Source organism: Mobula hypostoma, chromosome 3, assembly GCF_963921235.1.
Source record: "Mobula hypostoma chromosome 3, sMobHyp1.1, whole genome shotgun sequence".
Lineage (NCBI taxonomy): Eukaryota > Metazoa > Chordata > Chondrichthyes > Myliobatiformes > Myliobatidae > Mobula > Mobula hypostoma.
The window spans coordinates 117,778,395-117,800,377 of record NC_086099.1 but is presented as its reverse complement, the minus strand read 5'-3'; the positions used below and the strand labels follow the sequence as shown (position 1 = coordinate 117,800,377).

The 21,983-nt window shown below is 42.3% G+C and overlaps 1 protein-coding gene across 1 annotated transcript in view; it reads left to right on the top strand.

The window, feature by feature from the left end:
- The window catches only part of sycp1 (synaptonemal complex protein 1), a 230,083-nt gene that overhangs the window by 32,489 nt on the left and 175,611 nt on the right, over positions 1-21,983 (top strand). The window contains exons 3-4 of the mRNA XM_063042478.1: positions 5,967-6,131; positions 15,687-15,754. Of these exons, the coding sequence (XP_062898548.1) occupies positions 5,967-6,131; positions 15,687-15,754 (233 nt within the window). The remainder of the gene's footprint in view (positions 1-5,966; positions 6,132-15,686; positions 15,755-21,983) is intronic.

Below are 21,983 nucleotides of genomic sequence, written 5' to 3'. Positions count from 1 at the left end.
GAAGTGGGGAGAAGATTGAGTAATAGTGATGGGGCATTCATTGTTTAAGGAAACAGACTGAAGTTTCTGTGGAGGAGAATGAGATTCCTGCAAGCTATGTTGCCTCCAAGATGCCAGGGTTAGGGACATCTCGATCAAGTTCATAGTATTCTTAAGCCAGAGGTCGTGGTCCTCATCAGTACCAATGACATAGGCGAGAAGGGTGATAAAGTCCTTCAAAGTGAATTCAGGAAGTTAGGTACTAAGTTAAAGAATAAGACCTCCAGTGTTGTGATCTCAGGATTACTACCAACACCATATGCTAGTGAGGCCAGAAACTGGAAGATAGTACAGTGGCTAAGGAGGTGTTGTAGAAGGTAAGGTTTCAGATTTTTGGATTATTTGACTCTCTTTCATATCTCATGGACTATATAAGGATTATAGGAGATGTGGACCGTGTTGTTGCTTGCTACAGAAAGGCTTTGGAGTCAGAGTGTAGTCTAATAGCGAGTGATTGTCTTGGTTGCTTTTTTTGTGATTGCAAGACTATGTTAGACATTGGTAAGGCAGAACAGCCACAAGTAAGTACAAGAGAATTGGAGGACAGCTAATGTTGTTCCATTGCTTAAGAAAGGTGCAAAGAATAAGCCAGAAAAATTATAGATCAATGAGCCTGACATCAGTAGTGGGTAGAGTAGAGCTACTAGGACTTGATGTTTCAATCCCTATGGTAAGTAGGCAATCTCGATGTTGGGAGTGGGCTTGGAGTGGTGACAAGGAGGGTAGGTACATCATTGGGGTCATCAGGTGGGCACCCTCCTTCTTTGACGTTTTGCTGATAAGCCCAAGACGTCTCCAGTGGGCTCAACGGTGCTACCTGGCGTCCCAGATACACCCCCCTCAGTTCTATACTCTCCTGTCTTCATCTTGCGGCACAGTTGTTGTCTTTCCTTTTAATCCAAATCCAATTGCTGCTTTCTTCTGCTGCATTTGACAAGGACTTGATTGCTTGTTGGAGGGAGTGACCCCTCACCCTCATCTTCTTCAATAGACTGATTGTAGATGTAGCAACGAATCCCTTGCATCCCGCTTTTACAGGTAAAATCTTGGTCTTCCAACCATTCTGGGCAGCTTCAGTTGCCAGTTCAGAGTACGTGGTCTTTTTCCTCTCATAAGCTTCTTCAACACCATCTTCCCATGGTACAGGTTTCCCCCGCCATCCGAAGGTAGAGCATTCCTATGAAACGGTTCGTAAGCTGGAATGTTGTAAAGCGAAGAAGCAATTACCATTTATTTATATGGGAAAAATTTGTGAGTGTCGCAGACCCAAAAATAACCTACCAAATCAGGCCAAATAACACATAAAACCTAAAATAACAGTAACATATTGTAAAAGCAGGAATGATATGATGAATACACAGCCTATATAAAGTAGAAATACTTTTCCACAATAATTGCTTGCACTGTTCTCCGTAGCGAAAATTTCATGCAAGCACTCTCGGCAAAAACATGGCGCAAGCACTCTCCAGTAACCTTTAAGCTATGAAGCTGCCAAATCATACCAAATAACACCTAAAAATACACAGCCGATATAAAGTAGAAATAATGTATGTACAGTGTAGTATCACTCACCCGAATTGGGAAAGCGCCGAGCACACTGATGATGTTGTGTTAGGCTGAGTCGTCGGAGGTTGGGGTGGTGCAGTGGCCCCAACCCTCCAGGCTGCGAACCGATACTGATCTGTGAAGCATGCAGGGGTCCAGCAGTAGCCGGGACGTACCCAGCACATCCTTAAGAAAAAAGATGAAATAAACAAGCTTATTAATTAGGTGCCGCCCGGCATGTAAATGTCGGCCCAGATCAGAGGCGACACAATCGGCAATCGCCTCTGATCTGGGCCGACATTTACGTGCCGGGTGGCACCTAATTAATTAGCTTGTTTATTTTGGCTTTTTTTCTTAAAGATGTGCTGGGTTCCTCCCAGCTACCGTTGCATTCTCCGCGGATCGGTATCTGTCTACGGCCCGGGGTTTGAGGTGGTGGGACACTGGGGTGTCATCTCGTTGTCTGTTTCCATGAGAGTAAGCAGGCCATCTTCCCCTATGTCTGCCTGCCTCGATGTCGAAGGTCGAGGTTCGTCGTCTGCTGTGGCTGATGTGGAAGGCTTAATTGACTGCTTAACCTCGCGCATTTTTAGATCATACAGATCTTTGTAAGCTCGCAAACTATCCTGCAAATATGCCCTAAACCGACGTACCCTTTCAAAATTAAAGTTGTACTTTATCATTGCAGCGAAAATCTCACGCAGTTGCCTCACGTTCAGTTCCTGGACGACTTCACTTCCAATTGTTATCCTTTCCTCTTCCAATTGCATCAGCTCTTGGTCATGGGATGCCAAAACCACTTCAACATCATCTTTGTCAACTTCCACAAGTCAAACTCACTTGGTCCTTACTTCGTTCACCACGATCGAAACGCTTAATTATTTCTAGTTTTATGCTAAGTATAACACCCTTACAAGCTCTTTTAGGCTTTTCCGATACCTTAGAACTCATCTTGCAAACGGCTGCTCACAGGCACATGTTTAAGCAATGCCGGCAAGACTGCCGTTCCAAATCCGGGGGAGGGTGGCTGCTCGGGGCGCGCTGCCTTTTTTTCGCGTGCTGCCTTTTTTCTCGCGCGCTGCTTTTTTCGTAACAGTGAAAACACCTTCTGTTAGCGAAAACAGGTAACTAATGTAGGTCTTTTGTAACAGTGAGGTTTCGTAAAGTGAATGTTCGAAAAGCGGGGGACACCTGTACTGTCAATTCCAGAACATATGTCAGCTTGGCTGTTGTGGACCACAGGACCATTTCTGGCTGGAGTGTTGTAGCCGCAATATCTGAGGGAAACACAAGCTTTTTTTCCAAGTCCACGTCCATTTTCCAATCCCGAGCAACCTGCAGAATGCTTACATCCTTTGATGGTATATGGTGCTCTGGAGGTTGGCCTGCTGGTACAAATCATGTGATGTGGACATTTCTTGCTGATGTTTGTGGGAGAGCATTTGTGGTGATTCGCCTCTGTTCCAAGATTGATGCCAGCTGTGTGAGAACTTGGTTATGCCGCCAAGTGTACTGCCCTTGGGTGAGGCTCGTAGTGCATCCTGTTAAAATGTGCCTTAGTGATGCAGGTGCTTGATAAAGAAAGTAAGTGGGGTCTTCTCCCCACCACTGGATCAGGTTCTGGTGTGTGGCTAGGAGGTCATAAGTGGCTCTGATGACAAAACTTAGCCAAGATCCCTCCATCTCCCAGATGTCACGCCAACTAAGTTTCCTCTTTTCCAGGCTCTCCCAATTAGTCCATTGGCCCTGCTTTGCCATTGAGACGGCCCTGGCATGTCACTCTGCATCCTCCTTTCTTCTCAACTCCTCCACTACGAGCCGTCTCTTCTGCACTGATGTTGCCTTGTAACTTACTGTAAGGTATTCTAAGGGATTGGATATATGACTATTTGGATAGACAGAGTCTGATTAAGACCTTAACATTTAGGAACAGAATTAGGTTGCTCAGTTCATTGATTCTGCTCCACATTCCATCGAAGCAGATTTCTTATCCCTCTCAACCCCATTCTCCTGCCTTCTCCCCGTAACCTTTGATTAGATTAGATTATGAGGACACTCAGTTCTCATTTATTATAATTTAGAAATGCATGCATTAAAAAATGGTACAGCGTTCCTCCAGAATGATATCACAAGAAAACACAGGACAAACCAAGACTAAAACTGACAAAACCACATAATTATAACATACAGTTACAACAGTGCAAAGCAATACCATAATTTGATAAAGAGCAGACCATGGGCATGGTAAAAAAAAGCCTCAAAGTCCCGATAGACTCATCATCTCACGCAGGCGGCAGAAGGGAGAAACTCTCCCTGCCGTGAACCTCCAAGCACCACCAACTTGCCAATGCAGCACCATTGGAAGCACCCGACCACAGCGGACTCTTGAGTCCGTCCGAAAACTTCGAGCCTCCGATCAGCCCCTCTGACACAGCCTCTCCAAGTACCATCCTCTGCCGAGTGCTTCAACCCCGCCCCGGCCACCGAGCAAGAAACAAAGCCGAGGACTCGGGGCCTTCTCCTCTGGAGATTCTGGACCACACAGTAGCAGCAGCAATGGAGCAAACATTTCAGAAGTTTCACTAGATGTTCCTCCGTGCTCTCACGTCCGTCTCCATCAAATCAGGATTATGTACGGCACCCTACTTGACAAATAACAGACACCACCACTGGAGCGGCCGTTGCGAGCTGCGTCGCGCCGCCATCCTCTCCTCTCCTGATTAATCAAGAATCTATCAACTTCTGCCTTAAATATACCCAATAACTTTGCCTGCACAGCTGTCAATGGCAATGAATTCCAGAGATTCACCACCCTATGGCTATTCCTCATCTCTTTTCTAAATGGATGTCCAGCTATTCTGAAGCTGTGCCCTCTGGTTCTAGATTATTTACCACCACTCAACCTGCAAGTTAACAAGAGGACTTCAATTCCTTGTACCTAATAAAATGACCACTGAATGTATGCTTGTGGTCTTCTGCTGTTGTAGCCCATCCACTTCAAGGTTTGATGTGTGGTGCTTTCAGAGGCGAGTGCTCTTTTGCACACCACTGCAGTATACATAGTTATTTGAATTACTGTTGCCTTCCTGTCGTCTTGAACCAGTCTGGCCATTCTCCTCTGTCCTCTTTCATTAACAAGGCCTTTTCACCTACAGAACTATCATCCACAGGATCTTTTCTGTTTTTTGCACCATTCTTTGTAAACTCTTGCGACTGCTGTGTGTGAAAATCTTGGGTGATCAGCAGTTTCTGAGATGCTCAGACCACACCATCTAACACCAATAATCAGTCACTTGGATTCCATTTCTTCCCTGTTTTGATGGTTGGTCGGAACAGCAACTGATGCACTTGACCGTGCCTACTTACTTTTATGTATTGAGTTGCTGCCACATGATTGGCTGATTAGGTATTTGTATTAACAAGCATGTGTACCTTACTGAGTATACATTACTGATTATCAGAATAAGTCTAATCTTGATGTAAGCTCTTATGTTGCAGCTCTCTTTTCCGACAATTCATATAGTACATTCCTCAGTGAACATTTTGGTTTTTGGTTTCGATGACCTCGACTGCCAAAACAAATGCATAAGTTTTATATATGTATGTTCTGTGTCATTTCTTATTTCTCCTGTTTATAAGACCTATATTTTTACTCATTCATTTTACCAATATATTGTTCCCTAGGCTCTTTCATCATCCTACTTTTGCTGAAGTTTGATGTATGACTAGAAAATCCTGTGTATCTTGATAGGAGTAAGGTTAACTGAAGTTAAATGCTTTCAGAATTCACTGATTTTCTTTGGAGTAGTGCCTTGGGAAAATTTATATCCACTTGAGCAGGCAGTGCTTTGCTTTAACATCAAACTAAAATAAATGTCACCTCCAGCAAGGTAGTACTCTTTCAGTAGTCCACTATGGTATCAGTTTTTGAATTTTGTACTGATTGAATCAAACTCTACAAGAAGCATTCACCTTTTTACGTCATGACCAATCAGTGACGTGCAATTGTTTCCTATTATGCTTCATTTCCAGTTGATACAGATATTTTCTGCATTTTGTAGTTGCTGAGATTAATTGGAATGACAAATTACTGAGAACTGCTGAAAATGTCCTTTAAGCAATGATTATTCATTAATGCTTTTATAGACCTGAAGGATGAAGCAGATTATATCTGTGTCTCTATTAATTATCTTGCAGTAAGTGCCATAAAAAATTTCATCATGAAGTGATGCAACTATATTAAGCAACCTGATGCACTAATTGCAAGATAAAACTTTGTTTTATTATACTTAATCTAATTTACTCTATATACACATCCTGAAATTAGCTGTCTTGTTTCAGAGAGCATCTGTGTATTAATGTGTTCACATTATTTTCAACAGAATACTGAACATATAAGCCAGTTGTACACAAAACTGTTCCAGGAAGCAGAGAAAATCAAGAGGTGGAAATTATCCATAGAAAATGAACTTTGGCAGAAGGATAAGAAATTACAAGAAAATAAACATACTATTGAAGTTCAACGTAAAGCAATACAAGAGCAACAAGTAAGTATGAATCATTAGATAACTATCTTTCACTATGGTGTTGTTTCCTCAAAAATGAGTGTAATCTTATAAAGGTATTGTGGATGCTGTAAATTTGAAATAAAAACAGAAAATGCTGGCAATGGCAAGCCAGCTGTGAAATGTGAAACAGTTAATGTTTCAGGTATATTTGACCTTTCAAGCTAGTACTGAAAGTAAACATGCAAGCAGAACAAGCAGTTAAGTAAGGCAAATGGAACACTGGTCTTTGCTTCAAAATGTTCTCAAAACAGGAGCAAGGATGTGTTGTAATGTTATACAGGGCCTTGGTGAGAATCTGAAGTGCTGTATAAAGTTTTGCTTTCTTTCTCAAAAATGATAGACTTTTCATCGAAGGAGTGTAGTGAAGTTTCATCATTCTAATTCCTGGACTGACAGGACTGTCTTATGAGGAGAAAATGGGCTGGTTAGGCCTGTATTCACTTAGGTTAAAATTAATGGCAGGTTCTCATTGAAGCGTACAGAATTCCGACTGCTGTACAGATTAGATACGATGGTGATCTTTCCCCTTAATGGAGGAGTTAGAACAAAGTGGCATCATCTCAGGATAAAGGCTGAGACATTTAGAACTGAGATAAGGAAAAAAGTGTTTGGTCCATGACTGGTGAATCTGTAGAGTTGTCTGCAACAGAACATGGTGTGGTCAAGTCCCAGAATGTATTTCAGAAGAAGTTGGATAGGTTTCTAAGCACAAAAAGCATCAAGGAATATGCAGAAAGAGCAGGAATATATACAATTTACATGGAGGATTGGTCATGAATTGTATTGAATGGTAGAGGAAGCTTGAAGTGCTGAGTATGCCAATTTCCTGTGCTTCATCAGAAATGAAAATAGATAAAAAGATTTTACAGTACACTTGAGAAGTCAGAATGTCTGGCAGAGGATGGAAGGTAGAGACTAAATGATAACGCAAGGATACTGTAAGTAACAAAAGCAGTTGAAACTGTAAAATAATTATTTGAAATTGCTGAGTATTTTAGAAATAATGGTGGAAATCTAGAATGACATTGTAAAAGTCCTTCACTTGGTCCATCACCCCTTGTGTCACTTAAACTCTACCCTGTCACATATATCCCTTTGTGAGTTCTTTGCTCTTCTTCTCTATCTCTCATTCCTATAACTTTCCCCAGTTGTGCTGGATGATTGCCCTGAATGTTAATGCCATGTTTCTTTCCACGGATGCTACCTGGTCTTCTGAATATTTCAGATTTATAATATTTTGACTTTTTAATAAAATTATGGTATTTAGAGTGATTTTTGTATCTTTGTACTAGAAAAAAAAGAATATTAGAATGCAGGTGCAACAATTAAGCCAAGACTGGGAAACTGGATGACGTTAACCATTTCTGCTATTTTTAGAAATCTAATTGTGACTTCAAATACAGATATATACATGTATACTGACCTCTGCTCTTATCTATACTTTCTTCAAAAATCACAGTGACTCTCAGTTTTTAGGAAAAGTCAAAATAGTTGCTGCTAGTCTCTGTCACATGTAATTACAATAACAACAAACTACATTTAAAAGGTAACTCAGACTCTGTACTGAAGGAGGGGAGGCACTATATAGTTTTTTTATTACTACTCAGTAACAGGCAGAATGGGCTAAGGTTTGCTCTGTCAAAGGTTTTTCCAAAATCCCAGCAACATCCTACTAAATCTTACCTGCACTATTTCAAACTTATTGAAAGGTAGTTTAAACTAGAATTGCAGGGAGATAGAAAACAGAGCGCCAGAACAGGTGGTAGAATGCTGTGGAGAAAGATGTTGTTAAGCCTACAAACAAATTCAGGAATCAAAAGGTTGAGCATGGTGAAGCTAATGTTTTGTGCTGCATATACTGTATTTCAATCCAAGGAGTATTGTAGGAAAGGTGGATGAGCTTAGGGCACGGATCAGCACTTGGAATTATGACATTGTATGCATTAGTAAGACTTGGTTGCAGGAGGAGCAGGACTGGCAGCTCAATGTTGCGGTGTTTCATTGTTTTAGATGTGATAGAGTGGGAGAGATTAATGGGGGAGGGTTGGCATTACTAGTCGGAGAAAATGTCATGGCAGTGCTCAGTAAGGACAGACTGGAAAGATTGTCTATTGAGGCTTTATGAGTAGAACTGAAGAATAAGAAAGGTATGACCACTTTATGGGGGATTATATTATAAACCACCCAACCTTCTGTGGGATTTATAGGGGCAAATTTGTAGAGAGATCACAGACTGTCGCAAGAAACGTAGGGTTGTAATAGTGGGTGAATTTAACCTTCCACATATTGAATGGAACTCCAATAGTGTAAGAAGGCTGGATGGAAAAGAGTTTATTAAATATGTTCTTTAATCAGTACATAGAAGTACAAAACTAAGGAGAGTGTGATACTAGATCTCCTATGAGGGAATGTGACAGTGCAGGTGATTCTTCAGGCTCCTGTATCTCCTGCTTGATGGTAGCAGTGAGAAAAAAGCATGTCCTGTGTTATGGGGGTCCTTAATGATGGACGTCACCTTGTTGAGATATTCCCTTTTGAAGGTGTCCTGGATGCTACAGAAGTTAGTGCCCATGATGGAGCTGACTATGTTTACAGTTTTCTACAACTTTCTGCAACCCTGTGCAGTGTCCTCTCCCTACCAGATGCTGATGCAACCAGTTAGAATGCTGTCCACAATACATCTGTAGACATTTGTGAGTTTGACTTTGGTGACATGCCAAATCTCCTCAAACTCCTAATGAACTGTACCCAGTGTTGTGCTTTTCTTGTAATTGCATCAATATGTTGGGCCCAGGACAGATCCTCAGAGATGTTGACACCCAGTAAATAGAAACTGTTCTTCCATTCTACTTCTGTTTCCTTGATGAGGACTGGTGTATGTTCCCTCATCTTACCCTTCCTGAAGTTGACAATCAATTGCTTAGTCTTACTGAGATTGAGTGCAGTCGACATCACTCAACCAGCTGACCTATCTGGCTCCTGTACACCTCCTCGTCATCATCTGAGATTCTGCCATCGATAGCTGTGATGTTGGCAAATTTATAGATGGCATTTGAGCTATGCCTAGCCACACCATCGTGGATGTAGAGAGGGAAGGTGTTGAGGTGTGCCAGTGTGGATTATCAGCAAGGACTGCATGTTATTTCCAATCTGCACAGACTATGGTCTCCTTTGAGGAGAGGTTGCAGAGGGGGATATAGAGGCCCAGGTTTTGGAGCTTTTTTGATTAGAACAAGGTATGATTGTGTGGAATGCTGAGCTGTAGTCAATAAATTGCTGCCTGATGTAAATGTTACCATTGGCCAGATGATCCAAGGCTGAGTGGAGAGCCAAGGAGATTGTATCCACTGTAGAGCTATTGTAATAGGCAAATTGCAGCGGATCTAGGTCCTTGCTTAGGCAGGAGCTGATTCTAGCCATGAACAACCTCTCAAAGCACTTCATCACAGTAGATGAGAGTGCCACTGGGTGATAGTCATTGAGGCAGCTCACCCTGCACTTCTTGTGCACTAGTATGATTGTTGCTCTTTTAAAACAGGTGGGAATCTCCGACTGTAGCAGTGAGAGATTGAAGATGTCCTTGAACACACCGCTAATTAGTTGGCACATGTTTTCTGAGCCCTACTGGGGCCTGATGCCTTGCGAGGGTTCACCTTCTTGAAAGATGTTCTGGCGTTGGCCTCTGAGACAGAGATCAAAGGATCACCGGATGCTGCAGGGATTTGCTTAGATGTAGTTTTATTCTCCCTTTCAAAGCATGTGTAAAAGACATTGAGCTCATCTGAGAGTGAAGCATCACTGCCATTCATGATGTTAGGTTTTGCTTTGTAGGAAGTAATGGCCTGCAAACACTGCCAGAGCTGACGTGCATCCGATTATGTCTCTAATCTCAATTGGAATTGTTTTATCACTCTAAAGATAGGCTTCTGTAAGTCATGCCTGGACTTCTTGTATAGTTCTAGATCACTGGTACTGAATGCCACAGCTCTAGCCCCTCAGGAGACTATGCATTTTGTGATTCATCCACAGCTTTTGATTTGGGTATGTCTGGTCTGTTCTCATAGGCACACACTCATCCACAGGTTTTAATGAATTATAGTGATTATAATACCATTAGTCTCAAGGTAATTATGGAAAAGGACAGGTCAAGTAGAGATTCTAAATTGGAGAAAGGCCAATTTTGATGGTATCAGAAAGGATCTGGCAAGTGTGGATTCGGACAGGATGTTGTCTGGCAAAGGTGTACTTTAGTGGTTGCCAACATTTTTAAGCCCAAGATCCCCTATGTCGGCCTTAGTGAAAGGCAAGATCTACTGTTTAGAGAAAAAACAACTCAGATTGTACTTCCAATTTGAGGCCTTTTATTTGGACTAATTGTATTTGAATTACATAAAATGCTTTTGTCGAACTTTCGAATTAATTCAACCAAGAAAACACTAACTAGCATATCAAACAGGCCATAGCTGTCTTTCTTTAAGAATATTACAATACTTCATACCGTTTGTCGTAACTTCTACTTTGAAAAAGGACCACTCGACAACTTCATGTCCAAAGAAACAACTTTATCTGGGACGGCAAAACCAATGCGGCGGAGGGGCTTATACACACCTGCTCAGAAAAGACTAGAAGTAAAACCCCGCAACCCCGGAAACAACCTCTATTTACAAACAGCTTTCCATAGGGGAAGTATTGCTATATTACCATTATCCTAATTGGTATTAACTTATCTTTATAATGCTCATATTACAATACTTCCCCCCCTTTAAAGTCCAACATTCCCCATATGTAAAAGAACTGGGAAACCAAAAAACAGTGGTGTCATTAGCTTGCGTACCCCTGAAACTTATACTAGTGTCTCAGTAACAGTTTACCAATACAAAACACCTGAAAAATGTGGCAGATTCAATATTCAGTCTAACAAAGGAAACTGTCCATTCGAATATTCAGTCTGTCAGGAGGTTTGCGAGGGCGCAGTGCTGCAGCGGTTTGTTGACTTGCTGCCTGAGGTAAAGAAATGAGGAGCATGAGGAGCTGTCAGATGATGCGTGGCTACTGGATTTAGGGTTTCTGACAGACCTAACGGCTAAATTAAACGCACTTAACGAGCTCATGGGAAAAGACTGACACCTGCCCCACATGACACACTTCCCCAACTTGGAGAAACTGTTATAGGCCATCAAGGGAAAAAAAATGCTTTTCGCCCTGAGCAGTACTGTGCTTATCTAGACAAACTGGCAATAGAGTTCCATCGGTGTTTTGGGGAGTTAAACATCATGAAAGATATTGCTGCATTTACTTCAAACCCATTTCTGCCGATCGATATAGAACAGATAGCAGCCAAATTCCAGCAAGTATTTGGTGTGCCAAGTGATATTGAAATGGAAATCAAAGTTGCTGGTGAACGCAGCAGGCCAGGCAGCATCTGTAGGAAGAGCTGCAGTCGACGTTTCAGGCTGAGACCCTTCGTCAGAGTTAGTCTTGATGAAGGGTCTCGGCCTGAAATGTCGACTGCACCTCTTCCTACAGATGCTGCCTGGCCTGCTGCGTTCACCAGCAACTTTGATGTGTGTTGCTTGAATTTCCAGCATCTGCAGAATTCCTGTTGTTTGAAATGGAAATAATCGATTTGCAAAATGACATCGAGCTTAAAGCAAGATCAAGGGACGGTGATTTTTGGGGGCCACTTCAGGTCAACTTATCTGTGTGAAATTGCATTTTCACAGATGAAAATTATTAAATCTAAGTACAGGAGCTGTCTTACTGACAGACATCTCACAGACTGTCTCAGACTGGCTGTCTGTAGCTATGAGCCAAATTTCAGGGAACTAGCAGAAAGTATTCAGCCCCAGTCATCACACTGAGTGCAATGGCCAATTTTTATTCATTTATTTTTCGTGTTGAAATAAAATTAAATAATGAAACTTAGAATTAAAGGTATTGTAATGTGAGCATTATAAAAATAAGTTAATACCAATTAGGATAACAGTAATATAGCAATACTCCTGCTACAGAAAGCTGTTTGTAAACAGAGGTTGCTTCCGGGGTTGCGAGGTTTTACTTCCGGTCTTTTCTGCGCATGTGTGTATAAGCCCCTCCGCCGCATTGGTTTTGCCACCCCAGATAAAGTTGTTCCTTTGGACATGAAGTTGTCGAGTGGTCCTTTTTCAAAGTAGAAGTTACTACATATGACTTACATATGCGCTCTAGGGGTAAAGTTTGCTTTTGCATCAAAAGGTTTATCAGGCATAATGTATTTGTGTATTTATTTTGCATTTTCTTTCGGGATCTACTGGGAAAATCTCCGAGGTCGACTGGTTGGCAACCACTAGTGTACTTGGTTAGTTTAGGATCCTTGAGAGATGTTGATGTCCAGGTTAAGAAAAAGAAGGAGGTGCATGACAGGTATGGCCAGGTAGGAATAAATGAGGTACTTGAGGAATATAAGAAATGCAAGAGAACACAGGAAGGAAATCAAGATGGATAAAAGAAGTATGATGTTGCTCTAGCTAACAAGGGGAAGGAGAATCCTAAGGGTCTCAACAGATATATCAAGAACAAAGGGATGGCAAGGGACAAAATTAGTCCTCTGGAAGATCAGAGTGGTTATTTATGTATGGAGCCAAAAGGATAGGGGAGATCTTAAATAGATCTTTTGAATCTGTCTTTACTCAGGAGATGGATACAGTCTATAGATGTGAGGGAATGCAGCAGTGAGGTCATGGACATTACAGAGATTACAAAGGAGGATGTGTCTGCTGTCTTGAGGCAACTTAGGGTGGACAAAAGCCCGAGATCCAATGAGGTGTTCCCTCGGACACTGTAGGAGGCAAGTGCAGAAAATGCAGTGGCCATAGCAGAGATATTTGCAATATCCTTGGCCACACATGAGGTGCCATAGGATAGGAAGATAGCTAATAAGAAAACCTCTAAGAATATGCCAGGAAATTATAGGCCAGTGAGCCTGGCATCAGTAGTGGGAAGATATTCTAAGGAACTATATATATAAATACGGGTGTCCCCCGCTTTTCGAACGTTCGCTTTACGAAACCTTACTGTTACGAAAGACCTACATTAGTACCCTGTTTTCGTTTTCAGAAGGTGTTTTCACTGTTACGAAAAAGATCAGCGTGCGATAAAAAATCAGCGCGCGATAAAAGGCAGCGTGCTCCCCAAGCAACCGCTCTCCCCGGAATTCGGAACTGCATTCTCACCGGCATTGCTTAAACACATGCCTGTGAGCAGTCGTTTGCAAGATGAGTTCTATGGTATCGGGAAAGCCTAAAAGAGCTCGTAAGGGTGTTACAGTTAGTGTAAAATTAGACATAATTAAGCATTTCGATCGTGGTGAATGATGTAAGGACAAAGTGAGTTTGGCTTGTGGAACCTGATGAACATGATGTTGAAGAGATTTTGGCATCCCGTGACCAAGAACTGAAAGATGAAGAGCTGATGCAATTGGAAGAAAAAAGGATAACAATCGAAACTGAATGAGTAATGATAAAACAATACACATCAAAGTTGCTGGTGACGCAGCAGATCTGTTCACCAGCAACTTTGATGTGCGTTGCTTGAATTTCCAGCATCTGCAGAATTCCTGTTGTTTGAATAGTGATAAAGTATGACTTTAATTTTGAAAGGGTACGTCGGTTTAGGGGATATTTGCAGGATGGTTTGAGTCCTTAGAAAGAACTGTGTGATAGAAAAATGCGCAAGGCTTGGCAGTCAAGCAAGCCTTCCACATCAGCCACAGCAAACGACGAACCTCGACCTTCGACATCGAGGCGGGCGGTCATAGGAGAAGATGACCTGCCTGATCTAATGGAAACAGACGATGATGAGATGACACCCCAGTGTCCCACCACCCCAACATCCAGGCCACGGACAGATACCGATTCGCGGAGAATGCAACGGTAGCCGGGAGGCACACAGCACATCTTTAAGAAAAAAGCTGAAATAAACATGCTAATTAATTAGGTGCCGACGACACGTAATTGTCGGCCCAGATCAGAGATGACGCAATGGGAAATCGGCACTGATCTGGGCCGACAACTACGTGCCGGGCGGCACCTAATTAATTAGCATGTTTGTTTCGGCTTTTTTCTTAAAGATGTGCTGTGTGCCTCCCGGCTACCACTGGACCCCTGTGTGGTTCGCAGCAATGTATTGCTCGGCGGCCTGGAGGGTGGGGGGCCACTGCACCACCCAACCTGCGACGACTCAGTCTAACACACCATCATCAGTGTGCTCAGCGCTGAACCAATTCTGGTAAGTGATACTACACTGTACATACATTATTTCTACTTTATATAAGCTGTGTATTTTTACGTGTTATTTGGTATGATTTGGCATCTTCTGGAGAGCTGAAGGTTACTGGAGAGCGCTTGCGCCGTGTTTTTGCCAACTGCGCTTGCGTGAGATTTTTGCTATGGAGAACAGTGCAGTAATGATTGTGGAAAAGTATTTCTACTTTATATAGGCTGTGTATTTATCATATCATTCCTGCTTTTACTATATGTTACTGTTATTTTAGGTTTCATGTGTTATTTGGCATGATTTGGTAGGTTATTTTTGGGTCTGTGAATGCTCACAAAATTTTCCTATATAAATAAATGGTAATTGCTTCTTCGCTTTACGACATTTCGGCTTACGAACCGTTTCATAGGAACGCTCTACCTTCGGATGGCGGGGGAAACCTGTATTTGGATAGACAGGGACCGATTGGGAATAGTCAACATGGCTTTGTGCACATTAGGTCATGTCTAATGTGTTTTTGGAGGAAGTTACCAGAAAAGTTGATGAAGGCAAGGCAGTGGTTGTTGTCTTCCTGGACTTTAGCAAAGCCTTTGACAAGGTCCTGCAAAGGAGACTGGTCAAGAAAGTTCAGTTGCTGAAGTAGTAAATTGGATTGACATTGACATTGCGGGAGAAGTCAGAGGGTGGTAATAGATGATTGCCCGTCTGACTGGAGGACTATTATTAGTGGTGTAAGGCAGGGATCAGTGCTGGGTCTGTTGTTGTTTGTCGTCTATATCAATAATCTGCATGATAATGTAGGAAACTAGATCGGCAAATCTGCGGATGACAATAAATGGACAGTGAGGAAGACTATCAAAGTTTGCATTGGGATCGGAACCAGCTGGAAAATGGACTGAAAAATGGTAGATTCAATTCAATAGGGACAAGTGTGAGGTGTTGCACTTTGAGAGGACCAACAGGTTAGGTTAATACCCTATTGCAGGTGAGCAATAGGACACTGAGGAGTGTGGTAGAACAGGGGAGTCTTTGAATCTTTGAAAGTGAGGAAATCCAGCTGGCTATGAATCTCACCAATAATTTCTTGACCTTTATATAATTTTCACAAAGAGCATTGGGTAACATAAACTTATGGTGTGTTCAAATACAGTAATATGTACAGATTTTAACTGTTAATATTTAGATTTACTTTGTACTCCCTTTCAAATACCTGACCTGCAATTTTGTTATTTTCAAAATAATATTGTATAAACAATAACCTGATTATTATACATTATTTAGTTTGAAAATGAAAGTCTCAGTATGAAACTAGAAGAAGAGATAAGTAAAAATGAAGAAGCAACAAAAATGTAAGTAGCATTTAAAATTACTTTTCAGACTGAACCATATTACAAAGTTAATTTGAGCATTATAATCAAAGCTGATTATAAGTCAACATTTATGGTCGGAGACCATCGTAACATTTTAATTTTTTTGTATTATAAGGTGCCAGTCATTTATAATGGAAATACATTGATAATTGTTTTTCTAAAGGTATTAAATTACTTGAATTCTCAATTCCACGGGGCTGTGGAAGCTGGATCATTATAAGTATTTAAATTTTTTTTAAAGATTGGAAAACTGAGGGATATGGGGTGAGATCAGTGTAGATCAGCTTTTATTATAATGAATGGTAGGGCTGTGATAAAGGGCCAGGTGGCCTACTCTTGCTCTGTTTTCTTGTGTTCTTGTGTATATATAACTGTAGTTAGCAATACATATTATATCTTATTACGGTTACAATCTTACTATGGAACAGAGGTGGATTGTCAATACAGGAAGCCATACATGGTTCACGCAGAATACTTTCAGTACTAAGAGGACACATTGCCTCAGGCATCTTGCAGTTCACAGTGGATCAATGCATATAGGTTATGACATTCACCTCATTAGATGTTCACGTTGTTACAAATCTCTTGTAGTTCTGGGTTACTTGTGCACTAGAAACACCTAGATAAAGCAGTTTCATTGGTGTTGGTTTTGTTAAAGTGTAGGCAATCAGTAGTTGTAAACATTCAGTGCCCTATGATTGTAATGCCAGATATGAACAAAATATATGAATGATAGGGCTAAGGATGGGACAGTTGGCATACAAGTAGATGCAGTGTGTAGTGAGACTGTGAGGAAAGGCAGGGAAAACTTGCTGTTGGTGGGATGAGTTGAAGTGTAACATGGGGGAAAATCAAAAAGGGTAATGAATACAGGCAATACACAAAATGAAGTAGATTATCTTGAAGCACAGTTAGAGACTGGCAGGTACAACATTGTAGGCATCACTGAGTCATAGCTGAAAGAAGTCACAGTTGGGAGCTTAACATCCAAGGATACAAGTTGTATCAAAATGACGGGGGGGTAGGCAGAGGGGGTAGGTAGCTCTATTGGTAAAAAATTACATCAAATATTTAGAAACAGGTGACATAGGATTGGAATTTGTAGTATCCTTGTGGGTAGAGTTAAGAAACTGCAAAGGTAAAATGACCCTGATGGGAGTTATATACAGGGCCCCGAATAGTAGTCAGGATGTAGGGTACAAACTACAAAGGGAGATTGAAAAGGCTTGTAAAAAGGGTAATGTTACTATAGTGATGGAGAACGTGTATATGCAGGAAAATCAGGTGGGTGCTAGATCCCAGGAGAAGGAACTTGTAGAAGGCCCACATGATGACTTTTTAGAGCAGCAAATACAATTCTGGATTAGATATTGTGTGATATACCAGATTTGATTTGGGAGCTTAAGGTAAAGCAACCCTTAGGAGACAGAGAACATAATATGATAGAGTTCACTCTGAAGTTTGAGAGGAAGAAAATAAAATCAGATACATCAGTACTCCAGTGGAGTAAAGGGATTTACAGGGGCATTAAAGAGGAGCTGGCCATAGTTGATTGGAAGGGGTTGATTGGAGATACAGCATAGATACATCCCAAAGATGATGAAGTATTCTAAAAAGAGGATGAGGCAACAGTAGCTGACCAGGGAAGTCAAAGACAGCATAAAAGGAAAAGAGAGGGCGAAGCAAGTAGCTGAAGAAGTGAGCGGAAGAATTCGGGTCGAAAAAGTCGTTTTTTTTTTAAGACTGCTCGGGGAGAAGGGTCTGCACTGCGCAGGTGCATGACGTAGTGCGCCAAGGTTTAAAAAGGGAAAATTTCAACGGTTCTTGTTTCAGTCGAAGCAAGTAGCTGAAGAAGTGAGCGGAAGAATTCGGGTCGAAAAAGTCGTTTTTTTTTTTAAAAACTGCTCGGGGAGAAGGGTCTGCACTGCGCAGGCGCGTGACATAGCGCACCAAGGTTTAAAAAGCAGACCACCATATACAGCGGCCATCGTTGTAGCGGCCATCGTCAGAGTGGACTGAGTCAGAGTGGGGCTGCTTTGGCTCAACAGGCTTCGGCGAGAACAGGCAGAGGCCAGGGTAGGTTCCGGTAAGTTTTTTGTTCAGATTGTCTAGCGTAGAGAGAATGGCAGGCAGGATGTTGGAATACTCCTCTTGCAGGATGTGGGAAGTCAGGGAGCCCTCCAGTGTCCCTGACAACGACACCTGCAAGAAGTGCATCCAGCTGCAGCTCCTGACGAACCGTGTTAGGGAACTGGAGCAGGAGCTGGATGACCTGCGGATCATTCGGGAGAATGAGGAGATTATAGATCGTAGCTACAGGGAGGTAGTTACGCCAAAGGAGCAAAGGACAGGAAATTGGGTCACTGTCAGGCGAGGGAAGAGGAAAGGGCAGGCAGAGCAGGGTTCCCCTGTGGCCATTCCCCTCAACAACAAGTAAACCGCATTGGATACTGTTGGGGGGGGGATGACTTACCTGGGACTAGCTGCAGTAGCCGGATCTCTGGCACTGAGTCTGGCTCTGCAGTGCAGAAGGGAGGGGGCAAAAAAGAGGAGAGCGGTAGTGATAGGGGACTCGATAGTTAGAGGTGCAGATAGAAGGTTCTGTGGTCGTGACAGAGAATCCAGGATGGTTTGTTGCCTCCCAGGTGCCAGGGTCAAGGATGTCTCTGATCGATTGCATGACATTCTGAAGTGGGAGGGTGACCAGCCAGATGTTGTGGTGCACATCGGTACCAATGACATAGCAAGGAAGAGTGAAGAGGTCCTGGACAGTGAGTATAGAGAGCTTGGTAGGAAGTTGAAAAGCAGGACCTCAAGGGTGGTAATCTCAGGATTGCTATCTGTGCTAGGTGCCAGTGAGGGTAGGAATAGGATGCTCTGGAGGAGGAACAAGTGGCTGAGGAACTGGTGTAGGGGGCAGGGTTTCAGATTTCAGCATCATTGGGACCTCTTCTGGGGCAGGTGGGACCTGTACAAGAGAGACGGGTTACACTTGAACCACAGGGGGACCAATATCCTTTCAGGGAGGTTTGTTAGTGCTATTGGGGAGGCTTTAAACTAGATTTGCAGGGGGATGGGAACCAGAGTGCCAGAGCTGACAGTGTGGCTGGGGTGAAAATAAATGATATTGAAAGTTAAGCAAATCCGCTGATAGAAAGGTTGTGAGTGGTGGTAAAAATCTTCTGAGGTGTATATATTTCAATGCTAGGAGTATTGCGGGGAAGGCGGATGAGTTGAGGGCGTGGATTGACACGTGGAATTATGATGTTGTAGCAATTAGTGAAACTTGGCTACAGGAGGGGCAGGACTGGCAGCTTAATATTCCAGGGTTCCGATGTTTCAGATGTGATTGAGGCAGAGGAATGAAAGGTGGGGGAGTAGCATTGCTTGTTAGGGAAAATATTACAGCAGTGCTCAGGCAGGACAGATTAGAGGGCTTGTCTACTGAGTCCTTATGGGTGGAGCTGAGAAACAGGAAAGGTATGGCCACATTAGTGGGATTGTATTACAGACCACCCAATAGTCAACGAGACTTGGAAGAGCAAATCTGCAGAGAGATAGCAGGCAACTGCAGGAAACATAAAGTTGTGGTGGTAGGGGATTTTAATTTTCCATACATTGATTGGGACTCCCATACTGTTAGGGGTCTAGATGGTTTAGAGTTTGTAAAATGTGTTCAGGAAAGTTTTCTAAATCAGTATATAGAGGGACCAACTAGAGGGGATGCAATATTGGATCTCCTGTTAGGAAACGAATTAGGGAAAGTGACAGAAGTCTGTGTAGGGGAGCACTTTGGTTCCAGTGATCATAACACCATTAGTTTCAATTTGATCATGGACAAGGATAGATCTGGTCCTAGGGTTGAGGTTCTGAACTGGAAGAAGGCCAAATTTGAAGAAATGAGAAAGGATCTAAAAAGCGTGGATTGGGACAGGTTGTTCTCTGGCAAAGATGTGATTGGTAGGTGGGAAGCCTTCAAAGGGGAAATTTTGAGAGTGCAGAGTTTGTATGTTCCTGTCAGGATTAAAGGCAAATTGAATAGGAATAAGGAACCTTGGTTCTCAAGGGATATTGCAACTCTGATAAAGAAGAAGAGGGAGTTGTATGAAATGTATGGGAAACAGGGGGTAAATCAGGTGCTTGAGGATTATAAGAAGTGCAAGAAAATACTTAAGAAAGAAATCAGGAGGGCAAAAGGAAGACATGAGGTTGCCTTGGCAGTCAAAGTGAAGGATAATTCAAAGAGCTTTTACAAGTATATTAAGAGCAAAAGGATTGTAAGGGATAAAATTGGTCCTCTTGAAGATCAGAGTGGTCGGCTTTGTGCGGAACCAAAGGAAATGGGGGAGATCTTAAATAGGTTTTTTGCGTCTGTATTTGCTAAGGAAACTGGCATGAAATCTATGGAATTGAGGGAATCAAGTAGTGAGACCATGGAAACTGTACAGATTGAAAAGGAGGAGGTGCTTGCTGTCTTGAGGAAAATTAAAGTGGTTAAATCCCCGTGGCCTGACAGAGTGTTCCCTCGGACCTTGAAGGAGACTAGTGTTGAAATTGCGGAGGCCCTGGCAGAAATATTTAAAATGTCGCTGTCTACGGGTGAAGTGCCGGAGGATTGGAGAGTGACTCATGTTGTTCCGTTGTTTAAAAAAGGATCGAAAAGTAATCCGGGAAATTATAGGCCGGTGAGTTTAACGTCAGTAGTAGGTAAGTTATTGGAGGGAGTACTAAGAGACAGAATCTACAAGCATTTGGATAGACAGGGGCTTATTAAGGAGAGTCAACATGGCTTTGTGCGTGGTAGGTCATGTTTGACCAATCTGTTGGAGTTTTTCGAGGAGGTTACCAGGAAAGTGGATGAAGGGAAGGCAGTGGATATTGTCCACATGGACTTCAGTAAGGCCTTTGACAAGGTCCCGCATGGGAGGTTAGTTAGGAAAACTCAGTCACTAGGTATACATGGAGAGGTGGTAAATTGGATTAGACATTGGCTCGATGGAAGCAGCCAGAGAGTGGTGGTAGAGAATTGCTTCTCTGAGTGGAGGCCTGTGACTAGTGGTGTGCCACAGGGATCAGTGCTGGGTCCATTGTTATTTGTCATCTATATCAATGATCTGGATGATAATGTGGTAAATTGGATCAGCAAGTTTGCTGATGATACAAAGATTGGAGGTGTAGTAGACAGTGAGGAAGGTTTTCAGAGCCTGCAGAGGGACTTGGACCAGCTGGAAAAATGGGCTGAAAAATGGCAGATGGAGTTTAATACTGACAAGTGTGAGGTATTGCACGTTGGAAGGACAAACCAAGGTAGAATATACAGGGTTAATGGTAAGGCACTGAGGAGTGCAGTGGAACAGAGGGATCTGGGAATACAGATACAAAATTCCCTAAAAGTGTCATCACAGGTAGATCGGGTCGTAAAGAGAGCTTTTGGTACATTGGCCTTTATTAATCAAAGTATTGAGTATAAGAGCTGGAATGTTATGATGAGGTTGTATAAGGCATTGGTGAGGCCGAATCTGGAGTATTGTGTTCAGTTTTAGTCACCAAATTACAGGAAGGATATAAATAAGGTTGGAAGAGTGCAGAGAAGGTTTACAAGGATATTGCCGGGACTTGAGAAACTCAGTTACAGAGAAAGGTTGAATAGGTTAGGACTTTATTCCCTGGAGCGTAGAAGAATGAGGGGAGATTTGATAGAGGTATATAAAATTATGATGGGTATAGATAGAGTGAATGCAAGCAGGCTTTTTCCACTGAGGCAAGGGGAAAAAAAAACCAGAGGACATGGGTTAAGGGTGAGGGGGGAAAAGTTTAAAGGGAACATTAGGGGGGGCTTCTTCACACAGAGAGTGGTGGGAGTATGGAATGAGCTGCCAGACGAGGTGGTAAATGTGGGTTCTTTTTTAACATTTAAGAATAAATTGGACAGATAGATGGATGGGAGGTGTATGGAGGGATATGGTCCGTGTGCAGGTCAGTGGGACTAGGCAGAAAATGGTTCGGCACAGCCAAGAAGGGCCAAAAGGCCTGTTTCTGTGCTGTAGTTTCTATAGTTCTATGGCATATAATATAGCAAAAAATAGTGGGAAGTTAGAAGGTTAGAAAGTTTTTAAAAACCATCAGGAGGCAACTAAAAATGTCTTAAGAAGAGAAAAGATGAAGTATGAAGGTAAACTAGCCAATAATGTAAAAGAGGATATCAAAA